This window comes from Heterodontus francisci, unplaced genomic scaffold (genome assembly GCF_036365525.1).
Source record: "Heterodontus francisci isolate sHetFra1 unplaced genomic scaffold, sHetFra1.hap1 HAP1_SCAFFOLD_87, whole genome shotgun sequence".
In the NCBI taxonomy this organism is placed as follows: Eukaryota; Metazoa; Chordata; class Chondrichthyes; order Heterodontiformes; family Heterodontidae; genus Heterodontus; species Heterodontus francisci.
The window spans coordinates 7,100,901-7,125,086 of NW_027141936.1; the positions used below are offsets into that span (position 1 = coordinate 7,100,901).

General features: G+C 44.9%; 1 protein-coding gene across 1 annotated transcript in view; it reads right to left on the minus strand.

The window, feature by feature from the left end:
- LOC137365665 (probable G-protein coupled receptor 139) overlaps positions 1 to 16,682 on the minus strand; it is a gene marked incomplete at its 5' end in the record, with an annotated part of 305,010 nt that extends 288,328 nt beyond the window's left edge. Inside the window, 2 exons of the mRNA XM_068028034.1 lie at positions 16,497 to 16,546; positions 16,610 to 16,682. Coding sequence (XP_067884135.1) covers positions 16,497 to 16,546; positions 16,610 to 16,682 — 123 coding nt within the window. The remainder of the gene's footprint in view (positions 1 to 16,496; positions 16,547 to 16,609) is intronic.
- Positions 16,683 to 24,186: the final 7,504 nt, after the last annotated feature.

The following is a 24,186-nucleotide window of genomic DNA, read 5'->3' on the forward strand; positions in this document are numbered from 1 at the left end:
CATGTGGTGAGTCACCGAGCATGAGTGAGCTTCAGCCAGGCCAGGGGGAAAGGATAGTTCATGTGTCAGATCACCGGAGGGCGAGGTCACAAACGAGTTATAATACACAGGACTCAGATGTTAACATTGCTGGAGCTGCTGCCCATGTCGAGGTGGTGCACTCTGAATCCGAGCCCTCAAGGCCTACAGCAGCTCGAGGAAGTCCTGCAAGGCCATCTGCAGTCACCCCAGTGAAAGTCAGCAGCCTTCCACCAGCCATGCTGCAGTCACTGGGAAACACTGTGTAGGAGCAGTAGGCAGGTTGAAGGAACCCACAGGACAGGGACTAAGGGAATACACAAGGGGTAATAGTTCAGTTTTGTTTGTATAATTGCATGTGTTGCTGGATAAACACGATCATGAAAAACATTTTGTTGGTGTTTTTATTGCAGGATGGTTACCTCGGGGACGCTGTGATGGGGCATCTCAGATGGATGTAATGGTGGAGAAGAGGGGGATCCATGGTGGGAAAGGGAAGTTGTCCTCTGGGAACTGGAATCTTAGCAGCGTCTCTACGACAGCCTTTCCGGTTTGAAATCATCCAGGAAATATCCTCCCTGCCTCCTCCTCCTCCTACTGAGTTAGCCTGCGGATCCCTGGTGCCAAAGCCTGTGTCCTCATGATGGTGATGGTGTGAAGGGTGCAGCAGAACACCATGAACTTGGACACCTGCTCCAGTATGTACTGGAGGGCTCCCCACGAGCGGTTCAGACATCTGAAGCATTGCTTCACCTGGTGGTTTTGTGTGGAGGAGGGGAGTGTCTAGAGTTTAGAGGTCATGAGCCACATTCGGGTTCTGCATGGGGGCCCGATGTGTTGGGACCGGCTGACTGCTTCAGAATGAAGGTACAGTGGCTGCTGCCAGGACAGTGGACATTTACCAAGATGATGTACTGGGCATGCTCACACACCAACTGTACATTAATGGAGTGAGAGCTGTATCAGTTCCTATACCTCTCCCCGTTGCCTTGGGGACCCCGCAGAGACACCTAGACCATCAGGAATCCCGTTATCCTGACAAAGCCACGGGATCTCTCACCTGCTTCTCCCTGCTGAGAGAGCAGGCAGTATAATTCACCTCACCCGACATAGATGGCCTCCGTCACACAGCAGATACATGAATGGACAACATAGAGAGAGATAATGGATACGTCACCCGCTCTTGTCTGGAAAGATACAGATAAGAACATAATAACATAAGAAGTAGGAGCAGGAGTAGGCAATTCAGCCCCTCGAACCTGCTTCGCCATTCAATATGATCATGGCTGATCTCATCTCGGTCTCAACTCCACTTTCCTGCCCGTTCTCCATAACTCTTCAACCCATTACTAATTAAAAATCTGTCTATCGCCTCCATAAATTTATTCAATGTCCCGGCATCTATTGAATCCGGGTATTGAATCCCACAGACACACGACCCTTTCAGAGAAGAAATTTATCTTCATCTCTATTTTAAATCCTTATCCCTTATCCTAAAACAATGACCTCTCATTCTAGGTTGCCCCTCAAGAGGAAACGTCTTCTCTGTGTCTACTTTGTCAATCCCCTTAACCATCTTCTCTACTTCAATTAGATCGACTCTCATTCTTCTAAACTCCATAGAGTAAAGGCATAAAGAGCTCAATCTCTCTTCATAAGACAAACCCCTCCTCCCTGGACTCTCTAGTGACTCTCCTCTGATCTGCCTCCAGTGCAACTACATCCATCCTCAAGTCAGGAGACTAAAACTATACACAATACTCCAGGTGCGGTCTCATTAATGCCTTGTACAGTTACAGCAACACTTTCCTACTTTTATATTCTATTCCATTAGCAAGAAATACCAAAATTCAATTTGCCTTCCTTTTCACCTGCTGTACCTGCAAACTAGCTTTCTGCGATTCATACACGAGGACAACCAGATCCTTCTGCACCGAAGCACTCAGAAGTTTATCTCCATTTAGATAATAATTTGCCTTTCTATTCTTCCAACCAAAATGGATAACCTTACACTTATCCACATTAAACTCCATCTGCCAAATTTTCGTTCATTCACCTAACCTATCCATATCAATTTGTAAATTTCTTATTTAATTAGTGCAACATACTATCCCACCTATTTTAGTGTCATCTGGAGATTTGGCTATAGTAACTTCTATCCTTGCATCCAAATCATAAATATATATTGTAAATAGCAGGGGCCAAGGACCAAATCCTGTGGTACCCCACCAGTTACATATTGCCAACCAGAAAATGATCCATTTATCCCGACTCTCTGTTTTCTGTTGGTTCGCCAATCCTCTATCAAAGTTAATAAATTGCCCCTGAACTCATGTGATCTTACCTTCTGTATTCACCTTTTGTGCGGCACTTTATCAAATGTCTTCTGGAAATCCAGATATACTACATCTACAGGATCACCATTTTCCACTTTTCTTGTCACAGCTTCGATGAACACTAGCAAATTCGTCAAATAGGATTTACCCTTCATAAAACCATGCTGACTCTGATGGATTGCGTTTTGATTTTCTAAACGTCCTGTTATTACTTCCTTAATAATGGGTTCTAACAATTTCCCAACGATAGATGTTAAACTAACTGGTCTATAGTTTCCTACTTTCTGCCTCCCTCCCTTTTTGAATAAGGGCGTTATATTAGCTTTTTTCCAATCCACTGGAACCTTTCCCGCATCCAGCGAATTTTAGAATATTGTAACCAATGGATCCATTATCTCTGCTGCCACATACTTTAAGACACTCTGATGCAGGCCATCAGGCCCTGGTTACTTGTCTGCCTTCAATTCCAATAGTTTGCTCTGTACTTTTTACCTAGTAATGATGATTGTTCTAAATTCCTCTCTTTCTATAACCTCTGCATTACCTGTTACTATTTAGATGGTACTGGTGTCCTCCACCGTGAAAACTGAGGAAAAATACTGATTTAGTGTCTCCACCATTTCTGTGTTCCCCTCTATCAACTTCCCAGTCTCATCCTCCAAGGGATCAACATTCACTTTAGCCACTCTCTTACCTTTTATATACTTAAAGAAGTTTTTACTATCCGTTTTTATATTTTGCTCTAGTTTTCTTTCATAATTTATCTTTGCTCTTTTTATTACTTTTTTAGTAACCCTTTGTTGATCATTAAAAATTTCCCAATCTTCCAGTCTGCCACTGGCCTTTGCAATATGGTATGCCTTAGATTTTGTCTTTACGTTATCCTTAACTTCCTTGCTTAGCCATGGATGTTTTCCCCCCTCCTAGAATATTTCTTCCTCTCTGGAATATATTGTAGTTGGGAGGAATTGAATATCTCCTTAAACATCTGCCACTGCTCATCAACTGTCCTACCTTTTAGTCTTCCTGCCCAGTCCACTAGGGCTAAATCTGTACTCATGCCGATGTAATTACCTTTGTTTATGGATCTAATAGTTGGATACAGAGACTTACCAGGGCCACCAATAATAGCGAGGATGGGGTAGTAAACCGTTTGAATCATCTTCAGAGCATAATAGATCCGCGCTTCTAATGTCATCCGAAAATACTCAGCTGTAACCAGGCCAAACCAATAATACGTACTCCTGCTGTCCATTGCTGTAACATTCCAATCTATTGTTCCCAGATTCTGACCCATTGTTGGAACATTGAAATCTATTGTCCTCAGATTCTGACCCATTGTTGTAACATTCCAATCTATTGTCCTCAGATTCTGACCCATTGTTGGAACATTCCAATCTATTGTCCTCAGATTCTGATCCATTGTTGTAACATTCCAATCAATTGTCCTCAGATTCTGATCCATTGTTGGAACATTCCCATCTATTGTCCTCAGATTCTGACCCATTGTTGTAACATTCCAATCCATTGTTCTCAGATTTTGATCAATCATCTTTCTCTCTCTCTCTCTCTTTCTGCAACCACGGATCCCTGTTAGTGCCGGGGTTGATGCTCCCACTGACACTATGAGTTAACACATTGAAAGGAGTCCCTTATTAATAGAAGAGGGAAACCCTCCAGTGACACAATTATAGTCCGTAGTGACTGACATTAATTACAGTCAATGAACAAACAAGTTCAGTTAATCTCTTTCAATCCAATACTTTTTGTACCACAATAGTGTAGAAGTGTTCCTCAGTCTAGATGGGAGATACGAGGTGAGTTGAGGGAAGGAATGGTGGAAAAAGCAGAGGCATTGGCTGGAAGCTTTCAATCCTCCTTGGATCTGGGAGTGATGACAGGGGACTGCAGGGTTGTAAATGTTACACCCTGCTTATAAAATGAGACATTAGATAAATCCTGTAGCTACTGACCAGTCAGTCTAATGTCGGTGGCTGGAAATTTCTAGAGGCCATAAGCCTGTACAAAATATATCTTTCTTGGAAAAACATGGGATAATAAATGACAAACAGCACGGGTAAGTAATGACCAATCACGTCCGATAATCTTGATCAAGTTCATTGATGACATAACTGTGAGTGTTGTTGAGGATAGTGTGTTTCATGTTATGTATAATGACTTTCAAAAGGCCTGTGATCAAATGACATTTCATAGACTTGTTATGAGAAATAGAACACATGGAATATTTTGACAGTGATAGTGTGAATATGACACTGACTCAGGGACAGAAAGCAGAGAGAACAGACTTTGTTCAAACTGGGGGAGGGGGAGTATAAATTGCTGTTTCTCAGGGGTCAGTTTTAGCATCAGTGCTCTTCCTGACATGTAGATACATATACAAGTAATAGAGACTTATATGCAAAAAAACATAATTTCAACGCTTGAAGATGACATGAAACTCATAAGTACGGGTGGCAAAGACGCAGACCACAGAATTATCCAACATCACAGACTTTGTTTATTTTTAATTTATTCTGGACTCCAATCCAAATACAAATTTATTTCTCACTGTATACTTCATTTGAGTGATTTGCCTGTGAGCTTGTGCATGAATGTCTAACGTATATTTTTATTATTTTATTTAGATTCATTTTAGATTTTAAATTACAATAAACTCACTTCTTGATTAAACTTAAGAAAACCTGTCTGATTGGTTCTTTCACGATCACAGTAAAGGTAAAAGGTAAAATACTCACTGAGGTGGTCAGCATGTCCACTGCTAAAAAGGACTAAATCCCATTGTGATCAAAGAAAAGATAGGACAAGAGGGGAGCCTGGAACCCCTCCTCACCTGGCTCTATCAGAAATGTGGAGGTTCTAGTTATTGTAACGCAATGACAAACGAGAAATTGGAAGTGTCATAGAGTCACAGAGTTATAGAGAAAAGGAACAGGCCCTTCGGCCCACTGTGTCTGTGCTGGCCAACAAGCCTATCCATTCTAATCCCATTTTCCAGCACCTGGCCCGTAACCTTGTACGCTATGGCGTTTCAAGTGCTCATCGACATAATTCGTAAATGGTGTGGAGGGTTCCTGCCTCTGCAGCCCCTTCAGGCAGTGTGTTCCGGATTCCAAATACCCTCTGGGTGATTTTTCTTCCCCTCAAATCCCCTCTCAACCTCCTGCCCCTTAATTTAAATCAATGCCCCCCGGTTATTGACACCTCCGCTAAGGAAAAGGTTTTTTCCTATCTACCCTATCCATACCCTCATAATTTTTCGTGCTTTCTGTCTCTGTCCCTTTTTTAAATAAAGAATTTACATTCCCAATAAAGGAATTACATACAGAGTGAAGTAACTCGGTACAGGTTAAAACCCCTCTCTGTTGAAAAGTTGTGTAATGTCGCTGGACAGTTAGGGATTATTCTCCGTCCAAAAGATTGGAAACCCGAAATCCTAAGACTTGTGGCCAACCATTTTTTATTTGCAGCAGAAAATTCAAACAGGGTTAGAATCACTGACAGATAGAGTAATGTTAGCTAAGGTAAAACTAGAACAGAAAAGACTAGAATTAGAATTCTAGAGAGAGCGAGAAAGAGCAGAGCGTCAAGAAAGAGAAAAAGTAAGAGTGTTCCAGAAGGAGAAGGAGGAAAGGGAGTTAAGGTGGCTCAAACAACTAGAGGAAGTCCCAGTCCACCCACTGAAGGCACAGCTAGTGAAGGAGCAACCCATAGTTCAGGACTTTGTGATGAGCTCTTAATGTTCTCCCAGTTAGTTCCAAATTTCAATGAGCAGGATGTGTCAGAATTTTTCATCAGTTTTGAAATGCTTGCAAAGCCGCTGAAATGACTGACAGAGAGCTGGACACTGTTTTTACAAAGTAGAATAACAGGAAAAGTCCATGAGGTTTATTCACTGTTGCCAGATGAAAGTTCATCACATTATGAGATGGATAAAAATGGTATCTTGGGTGCATATGAGATAGTATCAGAAGTGTACTGTAAAACATTCTGAACCCTGGGAAAGCAGCCTGACTAAACTTACCTTGAGTTTGAAAGAGTTAAGCAGCTTTCGAACATAGGAACATAGGAGCTGAAGTAAGCCATTCAGCCCATCGAGCCTGCTCCACCATTCAATATGATCATGGTTGATCATCCAATGCCTTTTCCCCCACATTATCCTCATATCCCTTTTTGTCAGTGGTATTTATAAAACTTTCAATCCCTACTTTAAACATGCTCAATGACTGAGCTTCCACAGCTCTCTGGGGTAGAGAATTTCAAAGATTCAGAACCATCTGAGTAAAGAAATGTCTCCTCATCTCTGTCCTAAGTGGCTTCTCTTTTATTTTGAAATTATGTCTGCTATTTCTGGACTCCCCAACCAGGGGAAACATCTTAGCTGCATCTACCCTGTCTATCCCTTTAAGTATTTTGTAGGTTTCAATGAGATCACCTCTCATTCTTCGAAACTCTAGAGAATACAGGCCCAGCTTCCCCAATCTCTCTTCATAGGACAGTCCCACCATCCCGGGAAGAAGTCTGGTGAACCTTCTTTGCACTCCCTCTGTGGTCATAATATCCTTCCTCAGGTAAAGAGACCAGAACTGCGCACAGCACTCCATCTGCGGTCTAACAACGTTTCTATACAATTGCAGCAAGACTTCACTACTCAAATCAACTCGTGATAAAGGCCAACATACCATTTGCCTTCCTAATTGCTTGCTGCACCTGCATGTTAGCTTTCAATTACTTATAATGAGGATACCCAGGTCCCTTTGTACATCTACACTTTCTAATCTCTCACCAATTAGAACACTCTGCACATCTATTCATCCTACCACCGTGGCTAACTTCACATTTTTCCACATTATATTCCATCTGCCATGTTTTTACCCACTCACTACGTCTGTCCAAATTTCCTTGAACCCACTTTGCATCTTCCTTACAACACACATTTCCACCTAGTTTTGTGTCATCTGCAAACTTGAAATATTACTTTGGTCCCAATATCCAAATCATTGATATATATTGTGAACAGCTGGGGCCCAAGCACTGATCCCTGCGGTACTCCATTAGTCACAGCCTGCCAAAGCAAGAATGGCCCATTTATTCCTGCTCTCTGTTTCCTGCCTGTTTACCAATCCTTACTGCTAGTCAGTATATTACCTCCGATCCCATGTTCTTTAACTTTGCTGACCAACATACAGTGGGGAACTTTATCAAAAGCTTTCAGAAAATCCACCGACTCCCCTTCTCTATTTTGTTCGTGACATCCAAAAAATAAAAACCAACAGGTTCATCAAGCATGATTTCCCATTCATAAATCCATGTTCACTCTGTGCAATCAGATCCATTTATCGCATAATTTAGAATAGATTCTAACATGTTCCCTAGTACTGATGAAATGCTAACCACGTGGGTTTTCGCCGGGTGCTCCGGTTTCCTCCCACAGCCAAAGACTTGCAGGTGATAGATAAATTAGCCATTATAAATTACCCCTAGTGTAGGTAGGTGGTAGGGAATATGGTATTACTGTAGTGTTAGCATAAATGGGTGGTTGTTGTTCCCAATTTTCTCTTTCCCTCCCTTCTTAAACAGTGGGATGAGATTTGCTACCTTCCAATCTGCAGGAAGCGTTCCGGAAGTGATAGAATTTTGAACGATGACCGCCAATGCATGAACAATCTCCATTACTACTTCCTTCAACACTCTGGGATATAGAATATCAGATCCTGGATAATTGTCAAACATTAGCCCTACTAATGTCTCCAATACAAACTTCTCACTAATACCAATTTCCTTCAATTCTTCATTCTCCCAATCCCTTGGATCTCTAATTCTGGGAGATTTCTTGTATCTTCCTCAGTGAAGACAGACACAAAATATTTTTTTGTTTAGTTTAGAGATACAGCACTGAAACAGGCCCTTCGGCCCACCGAGTCTGTGCCGACCATCAACCTCTCATTTTATACTACACTAATCCCATATTCCTACCACATCCCCACCTGTCCCTATATTTCCCTACCACCTACCTATACTAAGGGCAATTTATAATGGTCAACTAACCTACCAATCTGCAAGTCTTTTGGCTGTGGGAGGAAACCTGAGCACCCGGAGAAATCCCACGTAGACGCAGGAAGAACTTGCAAACTCCACACAGGCAGTACCCAGAATTGATCCTGGGTCGCTGGAGCTCAGAGGCTGCGGTGCTAATCACATTTCACTTCTCTGTCATTTCTCTATTCCCCATTATAGATTCTCCTGACTCTGCCTGTAATGGCCCTACATTTGTCTAAGCTAAACATTACCATTTTATGAACCAATAGAAGATTTCCAGTCTGTTTTGGTGCTTACTTTTGACCAGTGGATACAGAAGATCAGGATACAGCCCACATATATAAATCTCAGAGCAGTGATCCATCTCGAAGAGTTCACAAACTCGCTCTCCCTCCCATTAAAACACACACAGAGGAACAAAAGGTTCAAAGAGCCAGGCAGGTTGCACTTCTGGCTGATGAATTTTCCCTTGTATACAAGGCCTTAGCCCCAAAGGGAAACCCTTCCCTAGTAACCCCAAAGACCCGAGAATAAAAGGTGGGAGGCTGATCGGACCCTGAACAGCCATGGGCAAGAAGGAAAAGCTGGACACACGGGAGCCCTTCCTCAGGCCAAATAGGACGGTACTGAGAGCAGGAGTAACAGCCGAAGCCATGTGTGTTTCCATTGTAATGAGGCAGATCACCGTCATGCTGACTGGTGGAAGTGTCGGGAAAACCTGTAAGATTAATGAGAGTCCTGATTACCACCTACCGCCCTCCTCAGCTAATGACTCAGTACTCCTCCATGTTGAACACCACTTGTAAGAAGCACTGAGGGTAGCAAGGGCACAATATGTACTCTGGGTGGGGGACTTCAATGTCCATCACCATGAGTGGCTCGGTCGCACCACTACTGACCAAGCTGGCCGAGTCCTAAAGGACACAGCTGCTAGACTGGGGCTGCGGCAGGTGGTGGGGGAACCAACACGAGGGAACAACATACTTGACCTCGTCCTCACCGATCCGCCTGCCACAGATGTATCTGTCCATGACAGTATTGGTAGGAGTGACCACTGCATAGTCCTTGTGGAGACGAAGTCCCGCCTTCAGATTGAGGATACCGTCCATTGTGTTGTGTGGCACTATCACCGTGCTAAATGGGACAGATTTCCAACAGATCTAGCAATGCAAAACTGGGCATCCATGAGGCGCTGTGGGCTATCAGCAGCAGCAGAATTGTACTCAACCACAATATGTAACCTCATGGCCCGGCATATCCCCCACTCTACCATTACCATCAAGCCAAGAGACCAACCCCAGTTCAATGAAGAGTGCAGGAGGGCATGCCAGGAGCAGCACCAGGCATACCTCAAAATGAGGTGTCAACCTGGTGAAGCTACAACCCAGGACAACTTGCATGCCAAACTGCGTAGAGCTAAGCGATCCCATAAACAACGGATCCGATCTCAGCTCTGCAGTCCTGCCACATCCAGCCGTGAATGGTGGTGGACAATTAAACAACTAAATGGAGGAGGTGGCTCCACAAATATCCCCATCCTCAATGATGGGGAAGCCCAGCACATCAGTGCAAAAGATAAGGCTGAAGCATTTGCAACAATCTTCAGCCAGAAGTGCCGAGTTGATCCATCTCGGCCTCCTCCTGAAGTCCCCAGCATCACAGATGCCAAACTTTAGCCAATTCGATTCACTCCGCGTGATATCCAGAAACGACTGCAGCGAATGGATACTGAAAAAGCTATGGGGCCTGACAATATTCCGGCAATAGTACTGAAGACCTGTGCTCCAGAACTTGCTGCGGCCCTAGCCAAGCTGTTCCAGTACAGCTACAACACTGGCATCTACCCTGCAATGTGGAAAATTACCCAGGTATGTCCTGCACACAAAAAACAGGACCAATCCAACCCGGCCAACTACCGCCCCATTAGCCTCCTCTCAATCATCAGTAAAGTGATGGAAGGTGTCATCAACAGTGCTATCAAGCGGCACTTGCTTAGCAACAACCTGCTCAGTGATGCTCAGTTTGGGTTCCAACAGGGCCACTCATCCTGATCTCAATACAGCCTTGGTTCAAAAATGGACAAAAGAGCTGAACTCAAGAGGTGAGGTGAGAGTGACTGCCCTTGACATCAATGCAGCACTTGTCCGAGTATGGCATCAAGGAGCCCTAGCAAAACTGAGGGCAATGGGAATCAGGGGGAAAACCCTCCGCTGGCTGGAGTCATACCTACCGCAAAGTAAGATGATAGTGGTTGTTGGAGGTCAATCAGCTGAGCTTCAGGACATCACTGCAGGATTACCTCAGGGTACTGTCCTGGGCCCAACCATCTTCAGCTGCTTCATCAATGACCTTCCTTCAATCATGAGGTCAGAAGTGGGGATGTTCGTTGATGATTGCACAATGTTCAGCACCATTCGCGACTCCTCAGATACTGAAGCAGTCTGTGTAGAAATGCAGCAAGACCTGGAAAATATCCAGGCTCGGGCTGATAAGTGGAAAGTAGCATTCGCGCCACACAAGTGCCAGGCAATGAGCATCTCCAAGAAGAGAGAATCTAACCATCTGTCCTTGACATTCAATGGCATTACCATCGCTGAATCCCCCACTATCAACATCCTAGGGGCTGCCATTGACCAGGAGCCGAACTGGAGTAGCCATATAAATACCGTGGCTACAAGAGCAGGTCAGAGGCTAGGAATCCTGAGGCGAGTAACTCACCTCCTGACTCCCCAAAGCCTGTCCACAATCGACAAGGCACAAGTTAGGAGTGTGATGGAATACTCTCCACTTGCCTGGATGGGTGCAGCTCCAACAACACTCAAGAAGCTTAACACCATCCAGGACAAAGCAGCCCGCTTGATTGGCACCCCATCTACAAACATTCACTCCCTCCACAACCGACGCACAGTGGCAGCAGTGTGTACCATCCACAAGATGCACTGCAGCAATGCACCAAGGCTCCTTAGACAGCACCTTCCAAACCCGCGACCTCTACCAACTAGAAGGACAAGGGCAGCAAATACATGGGAACACCACCATCTGCAAGTTCCCCTACAAGTCACACACCATCCTGACTTGGAACTTTATCGCCGTTCCTTCACTGTCGCTGGGTCAAAATCCTGGAACTCCCTTCCCAATAGCACTGTGGGTATACCTACCCCATATGGACTACTGCGGTTCAAGCAGGCAGCTCACCACCACCTTGGCAAGGGCGATTAGGGTTGGGCAATAAATGCTGGCCTGGCCAGCCACGCCCACATTCTGTGAATGAATAATTTTTTTTTAAAATGTCCACCAGATCAGTGCAGGAAAACGGGCCCTGATGGAAATCACAGCAGATCAGGCTGTGCCTTTAACTGTGGCAGTCAGACCCAGTAAACCTACCACTGAGAGTGCAGGAAATCTTAACAAAATCCCTGAGAGTTACCAGGAATTATAATCCCAAGGAAAAGTGACTCCATCCACCTTGAGTGAGGCAAGCAAGCCCATAGTCATACTAAGGGATACAGGGGCAACCCAATCCCTTCTGCTGGGAAAAGGAATGACCTTTCTTCGATAGTGCAGTGAATGCTAAAGAGTTAGTGAATTGTATCGGAAGACAGTATATGTCCATACCTTTATAACGACTGCATTTGGAGTGTGACCCAGTTTCAGGACCGGTAACCATGGGGATTGTACCTAGTTTACCGATGGATGGGTCGACCTGCTCCTGGGTAATGATCTGACAGGGGAAAAGGTGCCAGCTTCCCCGGTAGTTCTCGAGAGACTAAAATAACGCAGGGAGACAGAGCAGTTACAGGATAAGGCCCCTGACATTCTCCCTGATTGTGTGGTGACACGGTCCACGGCCAAACAATCCCTGAACTGACACTGTAGATGGATGACCCGACTGCCTGGCTGTCTGCAACCTTCTTTGGGAAGTTAGAGAACAGAAAGGATTTGCTAAACAGATCTTCCTTAGTTGAGGCTCAATCCCCCGACCCTGTGTTAAAAAATAGCACAGACTGTCCAAACCAAAACTGAAGCAGAGGGAATTGCAGAGTGCTACTATTTAAGGAACGAGGTGCTGATGAGGAAGTGGAGACCTCCTCACAGACCTGCGGATGAAGAGAGGACAGTGGTTCACCAGATAGTGGTGCCGCTGAGGTCCCTTAAATAAATATTAAGAATGGCCGACGAACTTCCAATGACTGGACATGTCAGTGTATGAAAAATCGAAGCCGCATAAGACAGCATTTTGACTGGCCACAACTCCACAAAGATGTGGTGGAGTTCTGTAAAACTAGTCACATGCGCTAGGTGGTGGGGAAGCCCCAACCTGCAACAAAATCTGCACCCAAATTCATCTACCAGCTTTTGGGGAACCCTTCAGCAGAGTGCTGGTGGATTTTGTGGGACACCTGCTGAAAACAAAACGGGACTACCAGTATCTTCTCACCATTATTGATGTGGTGACCTGATTCCCAGAGGCCATTCTCCCGAAGAGCTATCTCTGCCAAGGTAGTGGTGGAGGGGCTAACCCAATTCTTTACCCGATAATGGGCTGCCTGCTGAGATCCAGTTGGATCAGGGCACACATTTTATGTCCAGTATTTTTGAAAAGGTCATGGGCAATCTGGACATAACCCAGCTAAGGTCCTTAGCCTACCACCCACAGTCACAACGGGCTTTGGAGCGTTACCACCAGACCCTAAAGACAATGAACAGGCCATACTGCTATGAGTAACCCCATGACTGGGACAAAGGGCTAGGATTTCACCTGTTGGTTACCAGGGACTTATTCAATGCTTCCACTGGCTTTAGCCTCTTTGAATTAATTTATGGACACGAGGTGAGAGCTCTGCTTAAATGACTCAAGAAGTTTTTCGGACACAGGGATGAGTCTTCCATGTTAGAATACATTTCCATGCTCTGGGATCGGCTCACGGGAGCCTGTGCAATGACTCAGGAACAACCAAAGACCCCCCAGGCAGCCATGAGAAGGTAAGCAGGAAGAAATGCCAAGGCGAGAACATTTCCGCCCAGAGACCATGTATTGTTATTACTCCCAATAGAGGGTCTACCCCTGAAAGCCCGGTTCAGTGGTCCATATCGAGTGACAAAAAGAATAGCGGGTAAATTATATAATTGACTCCCCAGAGTAAAGGCAAAAAATCATGGATGTGGAGGGGACAGACAAGTACAGATCTGTCAGACAGTCAGGAGGGAAGGATTCAAAAGGACAGTGAGGATAGGTTGGAGGAGGGCCAGGAGGATTCCTAACTGGAACCCCCTACTCTCCTATTAGCCAACCCTGAAATGTTAGAGAAATTAGACCACTCACTCTCCTCCTTAAATGCAGGTCAAACAGGGACCATAAAAAGGCTGCGAACAACATTTACAGAAACGTGGAGGGACAAAGAAAGTTCCCAAAAAGGCATGCCAATGGTAAGGGAGATGTCTGAACTAGTCAAAGTGCCGCTGGAAAGTTCAGTGAAAGCTGGACAGACACTGGCGAACACTACTGTCCCAGAGGAAATAGGGCAGATTAGGAAAAATATCCTCCTCATAGTGAAGAGAAAAGGGAAGGGAAATTGCCCTAAAGTGAACAGCACTTGCGTACCTCAGCAGAAAGTTAAAAGTAAGGTCAGTGTGGATCTACCCACTGAAGAACCCAATGATCAGATCCCAAACCCAAAGCTAATCAAACCCTGCAACTTGGGGCTGCAAAGTTGTGCAGTGATTAGCGCTACAACCTCATAGCTCCTGTGACCCAGGTTCGATTCTCGGTATTGCCCGTGTAGAGTTTGCAAGTTCTCCCTTTGACCATGTGGGTTTTTGTCGGGTGCTCCGGTTTCCTCACACAGCCAAAGACCTGCAGGTTGATAGGTAAATTGGCCATTATAAATTGCCCCTAGTATAGGTAGGTGGCAGGGGAAGGTGGGGATGTGGTAGGAATATGGGATTCATGTAGGATTAGTATAAATGGGTGGTTGATGGTCGTAGAGACTTGGTGGGCCGAAAGGCCTGTTTCAGTGCTGTACCTCTAAATAAATAAATTTCAAAGCCGTGCTCAGCAAGAACAAAGGTCCACAGGAAATCTCAGACACCTCACAGGGAGAAAGATCATCAAGGTGCAGGAACCTGAATAGTTAAAGCTTCATTGCAAGAGAGAAAAAAAACCTATGTAATCGCTGATGCAATGTCCAGGGTCGAACCCGACACATAACCATCCCAGACAAAACTCCAAAACAATTAAATCAGCACAACTGTAACAGACAATGACAGCTGCAGTAATTCCAAGATTCATGTGTGAATTTGAGAAGTGATTATTGAGAATGAATGTGTATTTCCTTCTATTTCTTCCCACAATTCTGTAATGAAATGTTCCTATTATCAAATTTCTTTCAGTGTGCTGTGGTGGTGTCAAGATAACACCATATGCCCAATGAGGAATTTTAATTCACCGATTTGAAACTTGCAATAAACCTTTAATGAAAAAAGAAATCCCACAGTTAACCTTGACAAAACTGGCAGCCAAGATGCCCACCGCAATTGGCATCTGAAACACCTTTTCACATTCATAGGCCACCAACGGGAGACACATGTCTGCTGAGTCTAGACCTGTATCATTCGCTTGCTCTAGTGATTGAATTACCTTAAATTACTTTCATTAACACGGCATACAAGGGCATCCTGACATTTCTTTTGGGCCTCCTTATCTCGAGAGACAATGGATACGCGCCTGGAGGTGGTCAGTGGTTTGTGAAGCAGCGCCTGGAGTGGCTATAAAGGCCAATTCTGGAGTGACAGGCTCTTCCACAGGAAGAGTATTGACTTTGAAAGAGCAAACTCCTACAATTATAAATACTGGCATCCTGAGCCCCGGGGTGACAGAAGTTTCTAACCTTGAATCTCATTATCAGGTTCCAGCGAATGCACTGAGACAGTCATGAGGCCTTCTGTCCATCTATGTGAAAGTTGGGAGTTTCCCCTGGACAAAGACAGACAAGCCAGTGATTCAAACTGTGCAGAATCAGAAGGGCTGTGTCCCCCCGTCTCTCTCTCTCCAGATAACGTCACAAGTTTGAATACCACATGCGACTGTGGTCCCTCCAAGCCGACAGATTACTACAGACAGAGACAGCAGGGAAAGAAAGCCACCTACAAGTCTGCCTCAAAGAAATCCCTGAGCCACGTGGGCCAGCCACAAAGGGTGCTTCGACCAGCCAAAGACTTCAAGAATACAACTGCAGCCGGAAGACCGCCGTGTCAGCCAACATCACAGAATGAGTATTTTATTTTTCTATTTATGCCGGACTCCCATCTTCTCACTCTGTAATCTATTTCTGTGTAATTCTCGTACGAATGTGTGCGTAAATGTGTGGTGTATTTTTTATGATTTTATTGAGATCGGGTTGACATTGTTAAGTATAATAAACTTACCTCTTTCCTGTTTAAACTCAAGAGAACCTGCCCGATCAGGTCCTTCACAATCACTCCAAAGGTAAAAGGTCAAATACTCAATGAGAGGGTTAGCACATCCACTGGTTAAAAAGAACAAAGAGAGTTGTGGTCAAATAAGACGAGCGACTGTGACCCATCCTCACCTGGCCGTAACAATAGGCAGGGTTGGGGATCGCGAGAATATGGGGATGAACTCAGCTCAGCATTAAACAGGTACCAGAGATTGTAAACTTCCTGGTTCAGCCTCAGACAACGGTCAGTGAGGGGGATGCAGACCGTGGATAGGGAATAGAGTATGTGACAGAAACTGAAGACAATGACTTCAGTCTTCTCATGATTTAAATGACAAGAACATTAAATCAGTGAAATATGTTTTCTGAATCCAATAGTTGCAGATGGAGACTTACCAGGGACACCAATAATAGCGAGTATGGGATAGTAAATAAATTGAATCATCCTCAGTGCATAATAGATCCGCAATTCTAATGTCATCCAATAATAATCTGCAGTAACCAGATCAAACGAAGAGGATAAACTCCTGTCCATTGTTGTAACATTCCAATCTATTGTTCTCAGATTCTGACCCATTGTTGTAACATTCCAATCAAGTGTTCTCAGATTCTGACCCATTGTTGTAACATTCCAATCTATTGTTCTCAGATTCTGACCCATTGTTGTAACATTCCAATCTATTGTTCTCAGATTCTGACCCATTGTTGTAACATTCCAATCTATTGTTCTCAGATTCTGACCCATTGTTGTAACATTCCAATCTATTGTTCTCAGATTCTGATCCATTGTTGTAACATTCCAATCTATTATTCTCAGATTCTGACCCATTGTTGTAACATTCCAATCTATTGTTCTCGGATTCTGACCCATTGTTGTAACATTCCAATCTATTGTTCTCGGATTCTGATCTATCCTCTCCCTCTGTCTGAAGCCGCTGATACCATGGAATAGCACATTGAAAGGAGCCCCTTATTAATAGAAGTTGAAAACACTCCAGTGACACAATTTGGGTCCATGGAGACTAACATTAAATACAGTCACTGAACAAACAGGTTCTGTTAACCCCTTTCAATTCCACACTTTTTGTACAATAACAAAGTTGAACATTTGCCTGGTCTGGATGGGATGAATGAGGGTTGCTGAGGGAAGGTATGGTGGAAGCAGCAGAGACACTGGCCAGAATCTTTCAGTCATCCTTGGATATGAGAGTGATAGAAGATGGAAACTCTCCAGTGAAACATAAGGTTCACTAATGTTCTTTAGGGATGGAAATCTGCTGCCCTTACCTGGTGGCCTACATATGACTCCAGACCAAATCAATGTGGTTGGCTTTCACATGCCTTCTGAAATGGGCTAGCAAGCCACTCAGTTGTATCTAACTACTATGAAGTCAATAAAAAGGAATGACACCGGATGGACTACCCAGCATCGACCTAGGCACCGGAAACGACACGGACAAACCCAGCCCTGTCGACCCTCCAATGTCCTCCTTAAGAACATCTGGGGGCTTGTGCCAAAGTTGGGAGAGCTGTCCCACAGACTAGTCAAGCAGCAGCCTGACATAAAAATATATCTTGCTTGTAAAATCATGGGATAATAAATGACAAGCAGCACGGATAGGTTAATGGAAAATCGTTTCTGATAATCTTGATAGGGTTTCTTGATATAACTGTGAGTGTTAATGAGGATAGCGTGTTTCATGTTATAGAATGATAGACTCGTAGAAACCTTAAGGGACAGAAAGAGGCCACTTGGCCCATCGTGTCTGTACCAGCCGAAAAATGATCCACCTATTCGAATCCCACCTTCCAGCATTTGATCCATAGCCCGACAGATTATTATACTTGAGGTGCATATTCAGACTGCTTTTTAATGAGTAGAGGGTTTCTGCCTCAAACATCCTTGCCGACAGTGGGTTCCAGACCGTCACTAAAAGCCGGGGACCCAGTACTGAGCCCTCTGGAACACCACGGGAAACAGTGCTCCAGTCACTAAAATACCCTTCAACAATTACCCTTTGTTTACTGCCACTGAGCCAATTTTGTATTTCTGGTTGTACAAGTTTTTCCTCATCTCCCCTCTGATCTTTCTACCAATCACTTACCTCTCTGCTCAGGTGAATATACCCTTCAGGCCACTCACAATTTTGTACATTTCAATCAGATCTCCCCTCAGCCTTCTCTGTTCCAAGGAGAACAACACCAGCCGATCCAATCTTTCCTCATAATTGCATTATTTCAGTCCTGGCAACATCCTCGTAAATCTCCTCTGTACCCTCACTAGTACAATTACATCCTTTCTGTAATGTTGTTGCCAGAACTGAACACAGTACTCAAGTAGTGGTCCAACCAATGATTTATACAGTTCCAGCATAACTTCCCTGCTCTTATATTCTGTAGCTCGGCTAATAAGGGCAAGGATTCATATGCCTTCTTAACAACCTTATTGACCTGTCCTGCTATCTTCAGGGATCTGTGGACATTGACTCCAAGGTCCCTTACTTCCTCCACACTTCTCAGTATTTTCCCAGTAATCGTGTATTCCTTTGTCTTATTTGAGCTCCCCAATTGCATCACCTCACACTTCTCCATGTTGAATTCCATTTGCCATTTTTCTGCCCATCTGTCCAGACCGCCAATAACTTACTGCAGTCTACAGCTATCCTTCTCGCAATCTACCACACGGCCGATCTTTGTGTCATCCGTAGATTTCTTGATCATGCCCCCTACATTTATGTCGAAATCGTTAATATACACCACAAAAAGCAGGAGATTCAGTACTCAGCCCTCTGGAATACCACTGGAAACAGCCCTCCAGTTGCAAAAAGGCCCGTCAACTATTACCCTTTGTTTTCTGCCACTGAACCAATTTTTTATCCACCTCGCTGCATTTCCCTGGATTACAAGGAATTTTCTTTTTGAACCAGTCTGTCATGTGGAATCTTGTCAAAAGCATTGCTGAAATCCATGTAAACCACATCAACTGGACTACTTTCATCGATTGTTACATCTTCGAAAAATTTGATCAAGTTGGTCAAACAAGCTCTTCCCTTAACAAATCCATGCTGACTATCCTTGATTAACCTGTGCCTGTCTCAGTGACAGTTTACCCCGTCTCTCAGAATAGATTCCAATCATTTTCCCACTACTGCGGTTAGACTGACAGGCCTGTAATTATTCAGACTATCCTTCACTCCCTTTTTAAACAGAGGTCCAACGTCAGCAATTCTCCAATACTCCGGCACCACAACTGTATCCAGTGAGGACTGGAAAATGATGGTCAGACTCTTTGCTATTTCCTCTGTTGCTTCTTGTAGCAACCTGGGGCACATTTCATTTTGATCAGGTGATTTATCAACTTTCAAGGATACAAATCACATGAACGCTTCCTCTCTCAGTATGTTGATCACATTCAATAATTCACACATGCGCGATGCCAACATCATCACCCTCTATAAAAACAAAGGTGACCGCGGTGACTGCAACAACTACCGTGGAATCTCCCTGCTCAGCATAGTGGGGAAAGTCTTTGCTCGAGTCGCTCTGAACAGGCTCCAGAAGCTGGCCGAGCGCGTCTACCCTGAGGCACAGTGTGGCTTTCGTGCAGAGAGATCGACTATTGACATGCTGTTCTCCCTTCGTCAGATACAGGAGAAATGCCGTGAACAACAGATGCCCCTCTACATTGCTTTCATTGATCTCACCAAAGCCTTTGACCTCGTCAGCAGACGTGGTCTCTTCAGACTACTAGAAAAGATCGGATGTCCACCAAAGCTACTAAGTATCATCACCTCATTCCATGACAATATGAAAGGCACAATTCAACATGGTGGCTCCTCATCAGAGCCCTTTCCTATCCTGAGTGGTGTGAAACAGGGCTGTGTTTTCGCACCCACACTTTTTGGGATTTTCTTCTCCCTGCTGCTTTCACATGCGTTCAAATCCTCTGAAGAAGGAATTTTCCTCCACACAAGATCAGGGGGCAGGTTGTTCAACCTTGCCCGTCTAAGAGCGAAGTCCAAAGTACGGAAAGTCCTCATCAGAGAACTCCTCTTTGCTGACGATGCTGCTTTAACATCTCACACTGAAGAATGCCTGCAGAGTCTCATCGACAGGTTTGCGTCTGCCTGCAATGAATTTGGCCTAACCATCAGCCTCAAGAAAACGAACATCATGGGGCAGGATGTCAGAAATGCTCCATCCATCAATATTGGCGACCACGCTCTGGAAGTGGTTCAAGAGTTCACCTACCTAGGCTCAACTATCACCAGTAACCTGTCTCTAGATGCAGAAATCAACAAGCGCATGGGTAAGGCTTCCACTGCTATGTTCAGACTGGCCAAGAGAGTGTGGGAAAATGGCGCACTGACACGGAACACAAAAGTCCGAGTGTATCAGGCCTGTGTCCTCAGTACCTTGCTCTACGGCAGCGAGGCCTGGACAACGTATGCCAGCCAAGAGCGACGTCTCAATTCATTCCATCTTCGCTGCCTTCGGAGAATACTTGGCATCAGGTGGCAGGACTATATCTCCAACACAGAAGTCCTTGAAGCGGCCAACATCCCCAGCTTATACACACTACTGAGTCAGCGGCGCTTGAGATGGCTTGGCCATGTGAGCCGCATGGAAGATGGCAGGATCCCCAAAGACACATTGTACAGCGAGCTCGCCACTGGTATCAGACCCACCGGCCGTCCATGTCTCCGTTATAAAGACGTCTGCAAACGCGACATGAAATCGTGTGACATTGATCACAAGTCGTGGGAGTCAGTTGCCAGCATTCGCCAGAGCTGGCGGGCAGCCATAAAGACAGGGCTAAATTGTGGCGAGTCGAAGAGACTTAGTAGTTGGCAGGAAAAAAGACAGAGGCGCAAGGGGAGAGCCAACTGTGCAACAGCCCCAACAAACAAATTTCTCTGCAGCACCTGTGGAAGAGCCTGTCACTCCAGAATTGGCCTTTATAGCCACTCCAGGCGCTGCTTCACAAACCACTGACCACCTCCAGGCGCGTATCCATTGTCTCTCGAGATAAGGAGGCCCAAAAGAAAAGAAACAAGGAATTTTCTTTTTGAACCAGTCTGTCATGTGGAATCTTGTCAAAAGCATTGCTGAAATCCATGTAAACCACATCAACTGGACTACTTTCATCGATTGTTACATCTTCGAAAAATTTGATCAAGTTGGTCAAACAAGCTCTTCCCTTAACAAATCCATGCTGACTATCCTTGATTAACCTGTGCCTGTCTCAGTGACAGTTTACCCCGTCTCTCAGAATAGATTCCAATCATTTTCCCACTACTGCGGTTAGACTGACAGGCCTGTAATTATTCAGACTATCCTTCACTCCCTTTTTAAACAGAGGTCCAACGTCAGCAATTCTCCAATACTCCGGCACCACAACTGTATCCAGTGAGGACTGGAAAATGATGGTCAGACTCTTTGCTATTTCCTCTGTTGCTTCTTGTAGCAACCTGGGGCACATTTCATTTTGATCAGGTGATTTATCAACTTTCAAGGATACAAATCACATGAACGCTTCCTCTCTCAGTATGTTGATCACATTCAATAATTCACACTCTTCCTCCTTAACTACAATATCTGCATCACCCCTCTTTTCTGAAGACACTAAAAGTATTCAATAAAACCATACCAATATCTTCCACCCCTATGCATAGGTTACCTTTTTGGTCTATTATGGGCCCTACTCTCCCCTTAGTTAACCTCTTACTCTTAATGCATTGAGAAAACATCTTTGGGTTCACCTTGACTTTGCTTGCCAATATTCTTTCATGCTCTCTCTTTGCTGTCCTAATTTCCTTTTTGATTTAATCCTTCCACTTTCTAAAGTCCTCTCAACTTTCTGTAGTATTGAGTTCTCAGTGTCGGATGTATGCTTCCCTTTTCTGTTTTATCTTACAATATAGGCTCCTTGACATCCATGGGACTCGAGATTTGGCCGCCTCACCCTTTTTCTTTGTGGGAACATGTTTACACTGAACCCCTTGAATCTCCACTTTGAATGCCTCCCAGTGCTCTGAGACTGATTTACCTTCAAGTCGCTGTTTCCAGTCCACTTTCGCTCCTCGGTTTAGTAAAATTGGCCTTGCACCAATTGAGAACTCTAAATCCTATTCCATGTCTGTACGTTTCCATAGTTATGTTATAACTGACTGAATTATGATCACTCCCACCAAAATGCTCTCCCCTGACACTCCATACACCTGCCCGTCGTCATTTCCTAAAACAAAGTCTAAAACTGCAGCCTCTCCTGTTGGACTTTCTGCATGCTGGACAGAAATGTTGTCCTGAATGCAACTCAAGAATTCTGCACCCTCAATTCTTTTCATACTAAAATTATCCTCATTAACATCGGGGTGATTAAAATAACCTACTATTACTGCCCTATTGTTCTTGCACTTCTCAGAGACTTGCCTACTTATCTGCTCCTCTATCAACCTCTGACTATTTGGCTGTCGAGATCACTCTCCCAGCAGTGAGATTGCCCCTTTATGGTCCCTTCGCTGAATCGATATGGCCTCACTTGATGAACCTTCCAACATATCATCCCTCCTCACAGCTGCAAAAGATTCCTTGACCAGAATTGCCATTCCCCTCCTTTCTTAACCCCCTCTCTATCGCATCTAAAAACCTGATAACCAGGAACGTTGAGCTGCCATTCCTGTCCCTCCTTAAGCCAAGTTTCTGTAACAACTATGATATCATACTGCCACATGTCTATCTTTGCCCTCCGCTCATCTGCTTTATTTGCAGCACTCCATACATTGAAACAGATAGCCTTGAGCACTGCCAAACCCTTTTTTCATTTTCTCACGCTCATTTCCTCTGTCTTCTTGACTCATCCATTAATTTGCCACCTTCCATTTTCATTTCTGATTTTGTCCCAGCTAAGTCTACCCTCAGGTCCCTCACCTCCCTGCTAAACTAGTTTAAACCCTCCCCAACAGTACTCGCAAAACGTTCCGCAAGGAACCCAGTCCTGGCTCTGTTCACGTGCAACCCGTCCGGCCTGTAAAGGTCCCATCTCCCCCAGAGCTGGTTCCAGTGTCCCAGGAATATGAATCCCTCCCTCCTGCACCATCTTTCCAGCCACAGATTCGTCTGCCTTATCTTTCTATTTATATACTAAGTTGCACCTGGCACTGGGAGTAATCTGGAGAATTCTACTTTTTGACTGTGTTTGTGGTCCTGCTTGCTAATTTCTTCCCTAGCTCCCTAAATTCTGACTGCAAGACCACATCCCGCTTTCTACCTCTGTCGTTGGTTCCCATGTGGACCACGACTTCTGGCTGTTCCCCTCCTGCTTCAAGATGCTCTGCAGTCGCTGAGTGACATCCTTGACCCTGGCACCTGGGAGACAACACCCCATCCTGGATTCACGTCTGTGGCCACAGAAACGCCTGTCAGTTCCCCTGATTATTGACTCACCTATCACTATGGCTCTTCCAGTCATCCCTGTATCCCGCTCTGCGGCTGAGCCACCCGTGGTGCCATGGACTTGCTGTGGCTGCTCTCCTCAGGAGAAGCATCACTTCCCTCAGTATACAGAACTGAATACCTGTTGGAGAGTGAGATGCACTCAGGGGTCGCCGGCACTACCTGCCTGATAATTTTTGACTGCCTGCTGATCACCCATTCGCTCTCTGCCTGCATGCTCTTCAGCAGTGTGGTGACCACATCTATGAACATGCTAAAGCTGAATAAACTGGTATATGAGAAGGAAGAATGTGCAGGGTTCCGGGAAGAAGGCAGGGAATGGGATTAGGTGAATTGTGCATTCGGAGAGCCGGTGCAGACACTATGAGCTGAATAGTTCCTTCTGTGCTGTAATAACACTGTGATGGGGCATCTCAGATGGGTGTAATGGTGGAGAATGGGGGATCCATGGCGGGAAAGAGAAGTTGTCCTATGGGAACCAGTATCTTAGCAGGGACTCTCCGACAACCTGTCCGGCTGGAAGGCATCCAGGAAATATCCTCCCTGCCTCCTCCTCCTCCTGAGGTATCCTCCAGATTCCTGGTGCCAATGCCTGTGTCCTCATGATGGTGATGATATGAAGGATGCAGCAGAACACCATGAACCTGGACACCTGCTCCAGTGTGTACTGGAGGGCACCCCCGAGCGGTTCAGACATTGGAAGCATTGCTTCATCACACCGATGGTCTGTTCCACCATGTTCCTGGTGATTCCATTTCTCACATTATACACATGGTAATTTTGTGAGGTTGGTTGGTGTGGGATGTGATTTGGGGGTGCAGAAACATGAGCTGTGTCTAGAGGAGTTTCCTTCGCCTCCGAGA